The sequence below is a fragment of the Bos mutus genome, chromosome X (genome assembly GCF_027580195.1).
Source record: "Bos mutus isolate GX-2022 chromosome X, NWIPB_WYAK_1.1, whole genome shotgun sequence".
In the NCBI taxonomy this organism is placed as follows: domain Eukaryota; kingdom Metazoa; phylum Chordata; class Mammalia; order Artiodactyla; family Bovidae; genus Bos; species Bos mutus.
Genome location: NC_091646.1, coordinates 65,079,783 through 65,095,835, shown reverse-complemented (window position 1 = coordinate 65,095,835; position 16,053 = coordinate 65,079,783). Strand labels below are relative to the sequence as shown.

Below are 16,053 nucleotides of genomic sequence, written 5' to 3'. Positions count from 1 at the left end.
CTGCGATGAACATTGGGGTACACGTGTGTCTTTCCCTCCTGGTTTCCTCAGTGTGTATGCCCAGCAGTGGGATTGCTGGGTCATAAGGCAGTTCTATTTCCAGTTTTTTAAGGAATCTCCACACTGTTCTCCATAGTGGCTGTACTAGTTTGCATTCCCACCAACAGTGTAAGAGGGTTCCCTTTTCTCCACACCCTCTCCAGCATTTATTACTTGTAGACTTTTGGATCGCAGCCATTCTGACTGGCGTGAAATGGTACCTCATAGTGGTTTTGATTTGCATTTCTCTGATAATGAGTGATGTTGAACATGTTTTCATGTGTTTGTTAGCCATCCGTATGTCTTCTTTGGAGAAATGTCTATTTCGTTCTTTGGCCCATTTTTTTGATTGGGTCATTTATTTTTCTGGAGTTGAGCTGTAGAAGTTGCTTGTATATTTTTGAGATGAATTCTTTGTCAGTTGCTTCATTTGCTATTATTTTCTCCCATTCTGAATCTGTCTTTTCACCTTGCTTATACTTTCTTTTGTTGTGCAGAAGCTTTTAATTTTAACTAGATTGCATTTGTTTATTTTTGCTTTTATTTCCAATATTCTGGGAGGTGGGTCATAGAGGATCCTGCTGTGATTTATGTCGGAAGATGTTTTGCCTATGTTCTCCTCTAAGAGTTTTATAGTTTCTGGTCTTATGTTTAGATCTTTAATCCATTTTTAGTTTATTTTTGAAAATGAGTATAATACTCAAAGCAATCTATAGATTCAATGCAATCCCTATCAAGTTACCAATGGTATTTTTCACAGAGCTAGAATAAATAATTTCACAATTTGTGTGGAAATACAAAAAACCTTGAATAGCCAAGAAATCTTGAGAAAGAAGAATGGAACTGAAGGAATCAACCTGCCTGACTTCAGGCTCTACTACAAAGCTACAGTCATCAAGACAGTATGGTACTGGGACAAAGACAGAAATAAAGATCAATGGAACAAAATAGAAAGCCCAGAGATAAATCCACGCACCTATGGACACCTTATCTTTGACAAAGGAGGCAAGAATATGCAATGGAGAAAGACAATCTCTTTAACAAGTGGTGCTGGGATAACTGGTCAACCACTTGTAAAAGAATGAAAATAAAGCACTTTCTAACACCATACACAAAAATAAACACAAATAATTCTTGTACATTTATTATTCCACATTTATAAAAATACATCTTTGGATAAATTCCTCAATGTAGAACTGCTGGATGAAAGGGTACATGCATTTATATTTTTGCTAGACATTGCTTAAATAGATAATTCCATTTAAAATTAAACCATATTATATTGACTTTTGAGCTTCCCTGGTAAAGAATCTTCCTGCAATGCAGGAGACCCCCAGTTCGATTCCTGGGTAGGGAAGTTCCCCTGGAGAAGGGATAGGCTAACCACTCCAGTCAGTATTCTTGGGCTTCCCTGGTGGCTCAGATGGTAAAGAATCCACCTGCAATATGGGAAACCTGGGTTCGATCCCTGGGTTGGGAGAATCCTATGGAGGAGGGCATGGCAACCCACTCCAGTATTCTTGCCTGGAGAATCCCCATGGACAGAGGAGCCATCAAAGCTGTAGTCCATGGGGTCGCAAAGAGTCGGACATGACTGAGTGACTAAGAACACATACACATATTGACTTTACTATGTTCTTGATCTCCACAGCCAAGCAATAGAAAAAGACATAGTCTCAATTATGAAATTTCTGAGACCATGTAATATCTTATTAATCTCTATAGGAGTCAAAGCTCTCGGCCCATTTTAGGTACTTGATAAACATTTGAGGAAGTTTAAAAAAGTGCCCATTGTGGGCTGCCATCAAAAAGTCTACAAACAATAAATTCTGGAGAGGGTGTGGAGAAAAGGGAACCCTCTTACACTGTTGGTGGGAATGAAAACTAGTACAGCCACTATGGAGAACAGTGTGGAGATTTCTTAAAAAAACTGAAAATAGAACTGCCATATGACCCAGCAATCCCACTGCTGGGCATACACACCAAGGACCAGAACTGAAAGAGACACATGTACCCCAATGTTCATTGAAGTACTGTTTACAATAGCTAGGATATGGAAGCAACTTAGATGTTCATTGGCAGACTAATGGATAAGCAAGTTGTGGTACACATACACAATGGACTATTACTCAGCTATAAAAAATAATGCATTTGGGTCAGTTCTAATAAGGTGGATGAAACTGGAGCCTATTATACAGAGTGAAATAAGTCAGAAAGAAAAACACCAATACATTATATTAATGCATATATGTGGAATTTAGACAGATGGCAATGACGACCCTATATGCAAGACAGCAAAAGAGACATAGATGTAAAGAACAGACTTTTGGACTCTGTGGGAAAAGGCGAAGGTGGGATGATATGAGAGAATGGAATTGAAAGGTATATTACCATATGTAAAATAGATGACCAGTGCAAATTCAATGCATGAAGCAGGGCACACAAAGCTGGTGCTCTGGGACAACCCAGAGGAATGGGGTGGGGAGGGAGGTGGGAGGGCGGTTCAGGATGGTGGGACACATGACATGTACACACATGGTTGATTCATGTCAATGTATGGCAAAACTCACCACAATATTGTAAGGTAATTGGCCTCCATATAAAATAAATAAATGAATTTTTAAAAAAGTGCCCATTATAGTCTGACAACTGACAATGAAATACTACTGAACTAAAAATACTAAGTAATTTTAGGGAATAATGCCCACACACTGTCAGAAGCCTTTACAATAGCAATTGTAGTAGATAACTAAGACTGGTTAAAATGTATAGAAACAAACAAAAGCAATGAAGTATTAATGAATATGAAGAGATACAAATTCATTAGACTAATAAGGCATTATTTACAAGACAGTCTAGAGAGCGTTCATGGTCAGGAGTGGTGGCTGAGAGGAGCTACCACACGTCCAGGGTCAGGAGTGGCAGCTGAGAGGAGCTACCCCAAGTCCAGGGTCGGGAGCAGCGGCCGTGAGGAGATATCCAACGTCCAAGGTAAGGAGCAGCAGTTGCACTTTGCTAGAGCAGCTGTGAAGAGATACCCCATGTCCATGGTAAGAGAAACCCAAGTAAGACAGTAGGCTCTGAGAGAAGGCATCAGAGGGCAGATAGACTGAAACCACAATCACAGACAACTAGCCAATATAATCACATGGACCACAGCCTTGTCTAACTCAATGAAACTAAGCCATGCTGTGTGGGGCCACCCAAGATAGATGGGTCATGGTGGAGAGGTCTGACAGAATGTGGTCCGCCAGAGAAGGGAATGGAAAACCACTTCAGTATCCTTGCCTTGAGAATTCCATAAACAGTATGAAAAGGCAAAAAGATAGGGCACTGAAAGATGAACTCCCCAGGTCTGTAGGTGCCCAGTATGCTACTGGAGATCAGTGGAGAAATAACTCCAGAAAGAAGGAAGGGATGGAGCCAAAGCAAAAACCACACCCAGCTGTGGATGTGACTGGTGATAGAAATAAGGTCCGATGCTTACAACATATTGCATAGGAACCTTGAATGTTAGGTCCATGAATCAAGGCGAACTGGCAGTGGTCAAACAGGAGATGGCAAGAATGAACATTGACGTCCTAGGAATCAGCAAACTAAGATGGACTGGAATGGGTGAATTTAACTCAGATGACCATTATATCTACTACTGTGGGCAAGAACCCCTTAGAAGAAATGGAGTAGCCATCATAGTCAACAAAAGAGTCTGAAATGCAGTACTTGGATGCAATCTCAAAAACGACAGAATGATCTCTATTTGTTTCCAAGGCAAACCATTCAATATCACGGTAATCCAAGTCTATGCTCTGACCAGTAATGCTGAAGAAGCTGAAGTTAAACGGTTCTGTGAAGACCTACAAGACCTTTTAGAACTAACACCCCCAAAAGATGTCCTTTTCATTATAGGGGACTGGAATGCAAAAGTAGGAAGTCAAGAAACACCTGGAGTAACAGGGAAATTTGGCTTTGGAGTACAGAATGAAGCAGGGCAAAAGCGAATAGAGTTCTACCAAGAGAATCCACTGGTCATAGCAAACACCCTCTTCCAACAACACAAGAGAAGACTACACATGGACATCACCAGAGGGCCAACACTGAAATCAGATTGATTATATTCTTTGCAGCCAAATATGGAGATGCTCTATACAGTCAGCAAAAACAAGACTGGGAACTGACTGTGGCTCAGATCATGAACTCCTTATTGCCAACTTCAGACATAAATTGAAGAAAGTGGGGAAAACCACTACATCATTCAGGTATGACCTAAATTAAATCCCTTTTGATTATACAGTGGAAGTGAGAAATAGATTTAAGGGACTAGATCTGATAGACAGAATGCCTGATGAACTATGGACAGAGGTTGGTGACATTGTACAGGAGAAAGGGATCAAGACCATCCCCAAGAAGAAGAAATGCAAAAAAGCAAAATGGCTATCTGAGGAGGCCTTACAAGTAGCTGTGAAAAGAAGAAAAGTGAAAAGCAAAGGAAAAAAGGAAAGATATACCCATTTGAATGCAGAGTTCCAAAGAATAGCAAGGAGAGATAAGAAAGCCTTCTTTGGTGACCAGTGCAAAGAAATAGAACGGGAAAGACTAGAGATCACTTCAAGAAAATTAGAGATATCAAAGGAAAATTTCATGCAAAGATGGGCTCAATAAAGGACAGAAATTGTATGGACCTAACAGAAGCAGAAGATATTGAGAAGAGATGGCAAGAATACACAGAAGAACTGTACAAGAAAGATCTTCACGACCCAGATAATCACTATGGTGTGATCACTCACCTAGAGCCAGCCATCCTGGAATATCAAGTCAAGTGGGCCTTAGGAAGCATCACTATGAACAAAGCTAGCGGAGGTGATGGAATTCCAGTTGAGCTACTTAAAATCTTAAAAGATGATGCTGTGAAAGTTCTGCACTCAAAATGTCAGCAAATTTGGAAAACTCAGCAGTGGCCACAGGAGTGGAAAAGGTCAGTTTTCATTCCAATCCCAAAGAAAGACAATGCCAAAGAATGCTCAAACTACCACACAATTGCATTCATCTCACACGCTAGCAAAGTAATGCTCAAAATTCTCCAAGCCAGGCTTCAGCAATACGTGAACCGTGAACTTGCAGATGTCCAAGCTGGCTTTAGAAAAGGCAGAGGAACCAGAGATCAAATTGCCAACATCTGCTGGATCATTGAAAAAGCAAGAGAGTTCCAGAAAAACATCTATTTCTGCTTTATTGACTATGCCAAAGCCTTTGACTGTGTGGATCACAATAACCTGTGGAAAATTCTGAAAGAGGTGGGAATACCAGACCACCTGACCTGCCTCTTGAGAAACCTGTATCAAGTCAGGGAGCAACATTTAGAACTGGACATGGAACAACAGACTGGTTCCAAATAGGAAAAGGAGTACGTCAAGGCTGTATATTGTCACCGTGCTTATTTAACTTCTATGCAGAGTATATCACCGTGCTTATTTAACTTCTATGCAGAGAAATGCTGGTCTGGATGAAGCACAAGCTGGAATCAAGATTACTGGGAGAAATATCAATAACCTCAGGTATGCAGATGACACCACCCCTATGGCAGAAAGTGAAGAGGAACTAAAGAGCCTCTTGATAAAAGTGAAAGAGGAGAGTGAAAAAGTTGGCTTAAAGCTCAACATTCAGAAAACGAAGATCATGGCATCTGGTCCCATCACTTCATGGCAAATAGATGGGGAAACAGTGGAAACGGTGGCCGAATTTATTTTTGGGGGGCTCCAAAATCACTGCAGATGGTGATTGCATCCATAAAAGCTTACTCCTTGGAAGGAAGGTTATGATCAACCTAAACAACATATTAAAAAGCAGAAACATTTCTTTACCAACAAATGTCCGTCTAGTCAAGGCTATGGTACTTCCAGTGGTCATGTATGGATGTGAGAGTTGGACTAAAATGAAAGCTTAATGCAGAAGAATTGATACTTTTGAACTGTGGTGTTGGATAAGACTCTTGAGAGTCCCTTGGACTGCAAGGAGGTCCAACCTGTCCATCCTAAAAGAGATAAGTCCCTGGTTTTCATTGGAAGGACTGATGTTGAAGCTGAAACTCCAATACTTTGGCCACCTGATGCGAAGAGCTGACTCATTGGAAAAGACCCTGATGCTGGGAAAGATTGAGGGCTGGAGTAGAAGGGGGACGACAGAGTTTGAGATGGTTGGATGGCATCTCAGACTCACAGGATATGAGTTTGGGTAAAGTCCAGGAGTTGGTGATGGATAGGGAGGCCTGGAGTGCGGTGGTTCATGGGGTCACAAAGAGTTGGACATGACTGAGTGACTGAACTGAACTGAACTAGGTAGGTTTGGTTAAACATCACTGCAATTGCTTTTTAGCATTCGTGATAACAATAAAGTGAATAAATAAATGGTATTCTAGAAGTTCTCTTATCATACAGTAATGTAAAAAGAACTGTTAAATGGTGGCTTAGTGCTAAATACCAAAGAAAGCTACAGTAGTATACCTGAGACATGTAACCAGGAGGAAGATATATTGGTGGCAAAGTACCACTTGGCGACATCAAAGGTACATCAGCAGGTCCTAAAAGATAATTATTGTTAATAAAATTTTAAATAAGTTTAAAAAAATCCATTTAACTTTGTACAGTGAAAACTAGTTCCAAGTGTTAACAAGTCAGACATTTTGAAACTGTGTCTTGTTTACTTACATAGGAGACTAGGTAGGAATGCAGATAAATCAATAAAAATTCATCACAAATGATGAAATATAACCAAGGCACATAACGGGGATTGGGTGAAATTTATATCATAAAAATTTTGGCCAAATACACAGCTAGTGTATTTACTTCCAGTATAATTGTTTTTTCACTTTTCAGGTGGCGCTAGTGGTAAAGAATCTGCCTTCCAATGTAGGAGACATGGGAGACACGGGTTTGATCCCTGGGTTGGGAAGATCCCATGGAGGAGGGCATGGCAATCCACTCCAGTATTCTTGCCTGGAGAAACCCATGGACAGAAGAGCCTGGTGGGCTACAGTCCATAGGGTAGCAAAGAGTTGGACATGACTGAAGGGACTTAGCACAAACACATAGTTGTCTTTTACTTATCCATTTTACTCACCTATCATAGTTGTATGTTGAATAATAGAAGTTTTATTCTGTATCATAAAATATATTTTATAGTGATATTATATAAAAAACTTAAATCAATTTTCACATGAAAGCTTTTAAATAAATTAGCAAAGTGAAATAATTTGGGAGGAACAACATAACATAAAGGACCCAATGCTACACAGTTCAGTTCAGTTCAGTTACTCAGTCGTGTCCGACTCTTTGCGACCCCATAATTGCAGCACGCCAGGCCTCCTTGTCCATCACCAACTCCCGGAGTTCACTCAGACTCACGTCTATCGAATCAGTGATGCCATCCAGCCATCTCATCTTCTGTCGTCCCCTTTTCCTCCTGCCCCCAATCCCTCCCAGCATCAGAGTCTTTTCCATGAGTCAACTCTTTGCATCAGGTGGCCAAAGTATTGGAGTTTCAGCTTTAGCATCATTCCTTCCAAAGAAATCCCAGGACTGATGTCCTTCAGAATGGACTGGTTGGATCTCCTTGCAGTCCAAGGGACTCTCAAGAGTCTTCTCCAACACCACAGTTCAAAAGCATCAATTCTTCGGTGCTCAGCCTTCTTCACAGTCCAACTCTCACATCCATACATGACCACTGGGAAAACCATAGCCTTGACTATGATTGACAAAGTAATGTCTCTGCTTTTCAATATGCTATCTAGGTTGGTCATAACTTTTCTTCCAAGGAGTAAGCGTCTTTTAATTTCATGGCTGCAGCCACCATCTGCAGTGATTTCAGAGCCCCCAAAATAAAGTCTGACACTGTTTCCACTGTTTCCCCATCTATTTCCCATGAAGTGATGGGACCAGATGCCATGATCTTCATTTTATGAATGTTGAGCTTTAAGCCAACTTTTTCACTCTCCTCTTTCACTTTCATCAAGAGGCTTTTTAGTTCCTCTTCACTTTCTGCCATAAGTGTCTTGTCATCTGCATATCTGAGGTTATTGAGATTTCTCCTGGCAGTGTTGATTCCAGCTTGTGCTTCTCCCAGCCCAGTGTTTCCTCATGATGTACTGTGATGCCTTATATTTATACCAGGTATTCTCACTATCTTAAAGACACATTGCATAGGAAATAAAAATACAACATAGAATAGAGGCATTTATATGTCACCATTCTTTTGTTTATCTGAAATTATTATAATTAGTGCTTAGTTGTAAAAATATATGTGGCTTTCAAGGCTTAGAATGGTAATTTGCTGTTAATAAGGGGGAAAATAATAAAGATGAGTTTATGGTAAACTGTATATAGCAGCCATACGGAACCCAATGCTAAATGATATTTCTAAGCATTTTGAGACATAGCTCAAAATCACCTTTAGATGCAAAATAATTGGCATAAAAAGAGAAACAATCACTGCACTTTGAAATACTTAATAGTAAATCTTTAAAAAAATTTTAATCATTTATTTATTTATTTTAGCTGTTCTGAGTCTTTGTTGCTATGCAGGCTTTTCTCTAGTTGTAGGAAGCAAGGTCTACTCTCTAACTGAGGTGTGTGGGCTTCTCATTGTGGTTGCTTCTCTTGAGCACAAGGTCTAGGGTGTGCAGACTTCAGTAGTTGCAGCACACGAGCTCTAGATCACAGGTTCAGTAGTTGTTGTGCATGGGCTTAGTTGCCCTGTGGCATGTAGGATCCTCTGGGGCCAGGGATCGAACCTGTCTCCTGCATTGGAAGGCGGACTCATTACCACTGAGCCACCAGGGAAGCCCCAGTAATAAATCTTAAATGAAGTAAATATTTATTAACTTTGTACTACTACTGAAATAATTCTGTATGCTGCACATTTGCTATATACACATGTATATAGATATCAAACTTTTAATAGTTATATAGAAATAATTTCCCCCTTCTTATACATTTTTCTATCTTAAATGTTTAGTGTAGTGCTGGAATGGGCTTCCTAGGTGGCTCAGCGGTGAAGAATCTGCCTGCAATGCAGGAATCGCAGAAGCAGGTTCGATCCCTGGTTAGGGAAGATCCTCTGGAAGAGGGTATGGCAACCCACTCCAGTACTCTTGCCTGGAGAACCTCATGGACATAGGAGCCTAGTGGGCTACAATCCATAAAGTCATAAAGAGTTGGACATGACTGAAGCAACTTAGCTTAGTGGTGGAATAGGCTAGGCATTAATGAAATACTTGTTGAATGTATGAATGAATGAGTTGTCTGAAGCACTCACCAGTCTCCTATCAGAGGATAGTCTAAAACTATCAGTGGTTGTTCAGTTCAGTTCAGTCACTCAGTCATGTCCGACTCTTTGCGACCCCATGAATCACAGCATACCAGGCCTCCCTGTCCATCACCAACTCCCAGAGGTCACTCAGACTCACATCCATCAAGTCGGTGATGCCATCCAGCCATCTCATCCTCTGTTGTCCCCTTCCCCTCCTGTCCCAAATCCCTCTCAGCATCAGTGTCTTTTCCAGTGAGTCAACTGTTCGCATGAGGTGGCCAAAGTATTGGAGTTTCAGCTTCAGCATCAGTCCTTCCAATGAACACCCAGGACTGATTTCCTTTAGAATGGACTGGTTGGATCTCCTTGCAGTCCAAGGGACTCTCGAGTCTTCTCCAACACCACAGTTCAAAAGCATCAATTCTTCGGCACTCAGCTTTCTTCACAGTCCAACTCTCACATCCATACATGACCACTGGAAAAACCATAGCCTTGACTAGACGGACCTTTGTTGGCAAAGTAATGTCTCTGCTTTTCAGTATGCTATCTAGGTTGCTCATAACTTTCCTTCCAAGGAGTAAGCGTCTTTTAATTTCATGGCTGCAATCACCATCTGCAGTGATTTTGGAGCCCCCCAAAATAAAGTCTGGCACTGTTTCCACTTTCCCCATCTATTTCCCATGAAGTGATGAGACCAGATACCATGATCTTCGTTTTATGAATGTTGAGCTTTAAGCCAACTTTTTCACTCTCCTCTTTCCCTTTCATCAAGAGGCTTTTTAGTTCCTCTTCACTTTCTGCCATAAGGGTGGTGTCATCTGCATATCTGAGGTTATTGATATTTCTCCCGGAAATCTTGATTCCAACTTGTGACAGTATGCAGCCTTGACATACTCCTTTTCCTATTTGGAACCAGTCTGTTGTTCCATGTCCAGTTCTGAGTGTTGCTTCCTGACCTGCATACAGGCTTCTCAAGAGGCAGGTCAGGGGGTCTGGTATTCCCATCTCTTTCAGAATTTTCCACAGTTTATTGTGGTTCACACAGTCAAAGGCTTTGAGTAGTTCCAAAATCTGGACTTTTTCAAATGTAATTCTTCAATTAATTGTTAATTTTTATAAGTACTTTACATGAAGGTCTGTAGAAACACTAGAAAGATGAGTCCTGGTTGCTCTGTTGATATTATGCTCCTATGAGGAGTATATAAAATTAAGAGCACTCAATATGGCTCAAACAAGAAAGGATATTAGGGGATTAGATTACTAGTAAAATCACCTCACACTAATATTTAAATTCACCTCTATTTGATATCAAACAACATACATGCTTTTACTGACCTTGAATATTTTGAATGCTCCCATCGTTGGACTTGATGGTGAGGATCTCCCCAGGGTTAACGTGCACCAATATAATCTAGAAATAAACCATTCTTTAATGGCATATTTTCTATTAATCTATGAAAAAATCATCATTATCTTTTTGAAAAAAATATTCAAAATCACTAATTGGGGTCTCAAAATTCTCAAGGAGTAGAGTACAACTAGGCACTAAGTAAGAGCAGGTCCTCCCTCACCCAAGTAAAACTTAATATAATAGGATCATAGGAAATAGGTTTATTGAGATGGAGGATGCAAATTCCATCCCTCAAAAAAAAAAATTCTGCAAAAATATAAAAAACAGAAAACTAAACTTATCTGAAGGAAAAATTCACACATACTTGTTGTACCCAGTACTGAGGACAAGAAGGCCATCTGGTATATCTCTCGGGATGAGTCATCATTTGTGAATAATTAGTAGTACACTGTGTTCCAACAGTGGTATCCAGATAACTCTCCATCTAGTAAAAAGTAATTTTAATTTTAATAAGGTCATTTTTATACTGGCTGCTTTTGACATGTCAAAGTGATAAGCTAGAAGTACAATATTTGCTCATTTTTTTAAGCTCTGAAGAAAAACAGAGACCTTTTCACATTCAGTTCAGTTCAGTTCAGTTCAGTCACTCAGTCGCGTCCGACTCTCTGCAACCCCTCTGGACTGCAGCATGCCAGGCCTCCCTGTCCATCACCAACTCCCAGAGTTTACTCAAACTCATGTTCATCGGGTCAGTGATCCAACCATCTTATCCTCTGTCATCCCCTCTCCTCCCACCTTTAATCTTTCCCTGCATCAGGGTCTTTTCCAGTGAGTCAGTTCTTCCAATCACGTGGCCAAAGTCAGGTGGTCTGGTATTCCCATCTCTTTCAGAATTTTCCACTGTTTATTGTGATCCCCACAAAGGCTTTGGCATAGTCAATAAAGTGGAAATAGATGTTTTTCAGGAGCTGTCTTGCTTTTTTGATCCAGCGGATGTTGGCAATTTGATCTCTGGTTCCTCTGCCTTTTCTAAAACCAAGTTGAACATCTGGAAGTTCACCGTTCACAGTATTTCTGAAGCCTGGCTTGGAGAATTTTGAGCATTAATTTGCTAGTGTGTGAGATGAGTGAATTTGTGTGGTAGTTTGAGCATACTTTGGCATTGCCTTTCTTTGGGATTGGAATGAAAACTGACCTTTTCCAGTCCTGTGGCTACTGCTGAGTTTTCCAAATTTGCTGACATATTGAGTCAGCACTTTCATAGCATCATCTTTTAGGATTTGAAATAGCTCAACTAGAATTCCATCACCTCCACTAGCTTTGTTCATAGTGATGCTTCCTAAGGCCCACTTGACTTCACATTCCAGGATACCTGCCTCTAGGTGAGTGATCACAGCATCGTGATTATCTGGGTCATGAAGATCTTTCTTGTACAGTTCTTCTGTGTATTCTTGCCATCTCTTCTCAATATCTTCGGCTTCTGTTAGGTCTCTACCATTTCTGTCCTTTATTGAGCCCATCTTTGCATGAAATGTTCCCTTGTTATCTCTAAGTTTCTTGAAGAGATCTCTAGTCTTTCCCATTCTATTGTTTTCCTTTATTTCTTTGCACTGGTCACCAAAGAAGGCTTTCTTATCAATCCCTTGCTATTCTTTGGAACTCTGCATTAAAATGGGTATAGCTTTCCTTTCCTCCTTTGCTTTTCACTTCTCTTCTTTTCACAGCTATTTGTAAGGCCTCCTCAGATAGCCGTTTTGCTTTTTTGCATTTCTTCTTCTTGGGGATGGTCTTGATCCCTGTCTCCTGTACAGTGTCACGAACCTCTGTCCATAGTTCATCAGGCACTCTGTCTATCAGACCTAGTCCTTTAAATCTATTTCTTACTTCACTGTATAATCAAAAGGGATTTGATTTAGGTCATACCTGAATGGTGTAGTGGTTTTCCCTACTGTCTTAAATTTAAGTCTGAAATTATATTACATATGTAGATGACTTTTCTTCAGTAGATTATCTTAAATGGGTGAATCCTAAATCTGAATCATGCCCTCTTTCTTTCTGGAGACCAAGTCTGTGGGTAGATGTCATTGTTGCTCAAAATGATACTTTTAAATATTAGCAAGTTGAACTTACAGCTATGAATGACTATGAAGGAAGTTGAATCTGCTTTAGAGTCATATTTAAAATCATTCAACAGAACAAACTCTGGGTCATATAACTTTAAGACACATTTCCAGGACTTCTGAGCCTACCAATAAAGGCTACAAAAGAATCTAAATCCACACAAAAGGAGGTAATGTGGGACCTAAGGTAGTGTTAAATATCACTCAAGCAATATTAAGAAGAAGATAAGTAGATGTTGATAAAAAGACTAAAAACTTGCAAAGTAAGTGACCAGTCATTAAAAGTGACACAGTTTTTCTAAATAAAAGCTAATACTGAATTCAATAAAAATTTGAACAGTTTTAATGAAAAAAAAAAAGCAAAACTACCCTTACCTGATGTATAGGATCTCCATTGATCAGTGGAGTTAAAAGAGGCATTTCAGTAAGAGTAGATGCAAGCCCATGTTCAGTCATGTCTAAAAAGTTTGGCTTTCACAAAAAGTGATGTTTCTAAAAAGGGAGCGAAAACTTAGATTAATCAAATTAAATCACAGTGGTTTTAAATGACAAAACCTGATAAAATATTCCTAGGAAAATCCATCATATAATTTTTCTCTCCAGAAATGTTTACCTAACTGAAATTGTTTTATGGCAACATTTCAAAATAATTATTTGTTTTCATGAATGAAAGAATAGAATGTTAAGAGTAGAGCTTTGAGTGTTCACTCTTGACTCATTAAATAAAGATAGCTGCATTTTACAGTGTGAAGAATGATTTAAACAAGTTATTGGTCATTTGATTCACTCAGATCAAGTTCAGTTAATTTCCAATCTATGATAACTGCCAAATAAGACTTCATATTGCTTAGAAGGCTTTAAAAATTAACTAGATACCTTTTAAAATGATAGGACCATAGATATTTATCTTAACTGTTTCAGATACTAAAATCAAGTATCTTAAACATGGCTCAAAGCTTTAAATCCAAACCTTTAAACTTAGAATACTTTCCAGGTTCAAATACTTCATGTGTAGATGGAACCAAGTGATAAAATATGGTGTAGGAGTCCAGATCCTTGGGTCCATATACACCTGGACAAAAATCAGAAAGAAAAATATGATGTTTTTGAAGGTGGAGAAAGAGGATACTCAAGAAGAAACCTCTTGGAGCTAGGCAAGTTCTCCAAATGAAGTGTATTGCTGTGGTTCTACATCTCCGTTGTAACTACTGATGCAAAAGAATTTTCACTATGTCATAATTCTAGTCACTGCTTACATCATTTCCTTACCAAGTTTTTCTTTCTTCTTCTTCTTTTTTTTAATGCAGTCTTTGGAGACTTTTTGCTTGTGAATATAGCTTTCCAAAAATGAAAGATTTAAAGAAGTATGGAATGCATCTAGCAGGAAAATGCATATATTCTCTTAGCTTAGGATTATAAGAAATAGTTACAAACCAAAAGTTTTAAATACTACTCAACTGTGAAAAAGCCACTTAGACTGAACTGAACTGATGGAGATAAATGGCTTGGTAATGAATCAGGAAGAAAGAGGGAGGACGAGATAACCGCCCTCCCCACTGGAAATCAGGCGGTCCCAATTACAGAACCAGAATGGGACTACAACACAGCTAAAGGAAGATGGGATCAGAGTCATTTTGTCAGATGTATTCTTGAAGGACTCAGGCAGGCACGTGCTAAGCCTTTCAGTTCAGTTCAGTCGCTCAGTCGTGTCTGACTCTTTGCGACCCCATGAATTGCAGCACGCCAGGCCTCCCTGTCCATCACCAACTCCCAGAGTTCACCCAAACTCTTGTCCATAGAGTCAGTGATGCCATCCAGGCATCTCATCCTCTGTCGTCCCCTTCTCCTCCTGCCCCCAATCCCTCCCAGCATCAGAGTCTTTTCCAATGAGTCAACTCTTCACATGAGGTGACCAAAGTATTGGAGTTTCAGCTTTAGCCTCAGTCTTTCCAATGAACACCCAGGACTGATTTCCTTTAGAATGCACTGGTTGGATCTCCTTGCAGTCCAAGGGACTCTCAAGAATCTTCTCCAACACCACAGTTCAAAAGCATCAATTCTTCGGCACTCAGCTTTCTTCACAGTCCAATTCTCACATCCATACATGACCACTGGAAAAACCATAGCCTTGATTAGACGAACCTTTGTTGGCAAAGTAATGTCTCTGTTTTTGAATATGCTGTTTAGGTTGGTCATAACTTTCCTTCCAAGGAGTAAGCGTCTTTTAATTTTATCGCTGCAATCACCATCTGCAGGAGTTTTGGAGCCCAGAAAAATAAAGTCTGACACTGTTTCCACTGTTTCCCCATCTATTTCCCATGAAGTGATGGGACCAGATGCCATGATCTTCATTTTATGAATGTTGAGCTGTAAGCCAACTTTTTCACTCTCCACTTTCACTTTCATCAAGAGGCTTTTTAGTTCCTCTTCACTTTCTGCCATAAGGGTGGTGTCGTCTGCATACCTGAGGTTATTGATATTTCTCCCAGCAATCTTGATTCCAGCTTGTGCTTCTTCCAGCCCAGCGTTTCTCATGATGTACTCTGCATATAAGTTAAATAAACAGGGTGACAATATACAGCCTTGACGTACTCCTTTTCCTATTTGGAACCCGTCTGTTGTTCCATGTCCAGTTCTAACTGTTGCTTCCCAACCTGCGTATAGGTTTCTCAAGAGGCAGATCAGGTGGTCTGGTACTTCCATCTCTTTCAGATTTTTCCACAGTTTATTGTGATCCACACAGTCAAAGGCTTTGGTATAGTCAATGAAGCAGAAATAGATGTTTTTCTGGAACTCTCTTGCTTTTTTGATGATCCAGCAGATGTTGGCAATTTGATCTCTGGTTCCTCTGCCTTTTCTAAAACCAGCTTGAACATCTGGAAGTTCACAGTTCCCATATTGTTGAAGCCTGGCTTGGAGAATTTTGAGCATTACTTTACTAGCGTGTGAGATGAGTGCAACTGTGTGGTAGTCTGAGCTTTCTTTGGCATTGCCTTTCTTTGGGATTGGAATGAAAACTGACCTTTTCCACTCCTGTGGCCACTGCTGTCTTTCCCAAATTGCTGTCCTATTGAGTGCAGCACTTTCACAGCATCATCTTTCAGGATTTGAAATAGCTCAACTGGAATTCCATCACCTTCAGTAGCTTTGTTTGTAGTGATGCTTTCTAAGGCCCACTTGACTTCACATTCCACTATGGCAAATTGACAAACATAGAACAGGAGGAAAAGGAAGCTCCTGGTA

The 16,053-nt window shown here is 40.0% G+C and overlaps 1 protein-coding gene across 1 annotated transcript in view; it reads right to left on the bottom strand.

Annotated features, from left to right (window-relative positions):
• The window catches only part of LOC102280173 (fibronectin type III domain containing protein 3C1-like), a 64,757-nt gene extending 51,491 nt beyond the window's left edge, over positions 1-13,266 (bottom strand). Inside the window, exons 1-4 of the mRNA XM_070366587.1 lie at positions 13,186-13,266; positions 11,055-11,174; positions 10,675-10,750; positions 6,537-6,613 (exon numbers count right to left, since the gene is read on the bottom strand). Of these exons, the coding sequence (XP_070222688.1) occupies positions 6,537-6,613; positions 10,675-10,750; positions 11,055-11,174; positions 13,186-13,266 (354 nt within the window). The remainder of the gene's footprint in view (positions 1-6,536; positions 6,614-10,674; positions 10,751-11,054; positions 11,175-13,185) is intronic.
• Between the last annotated feature and the right edge of the window lie 2,787 nt (positions 13,267-16,053).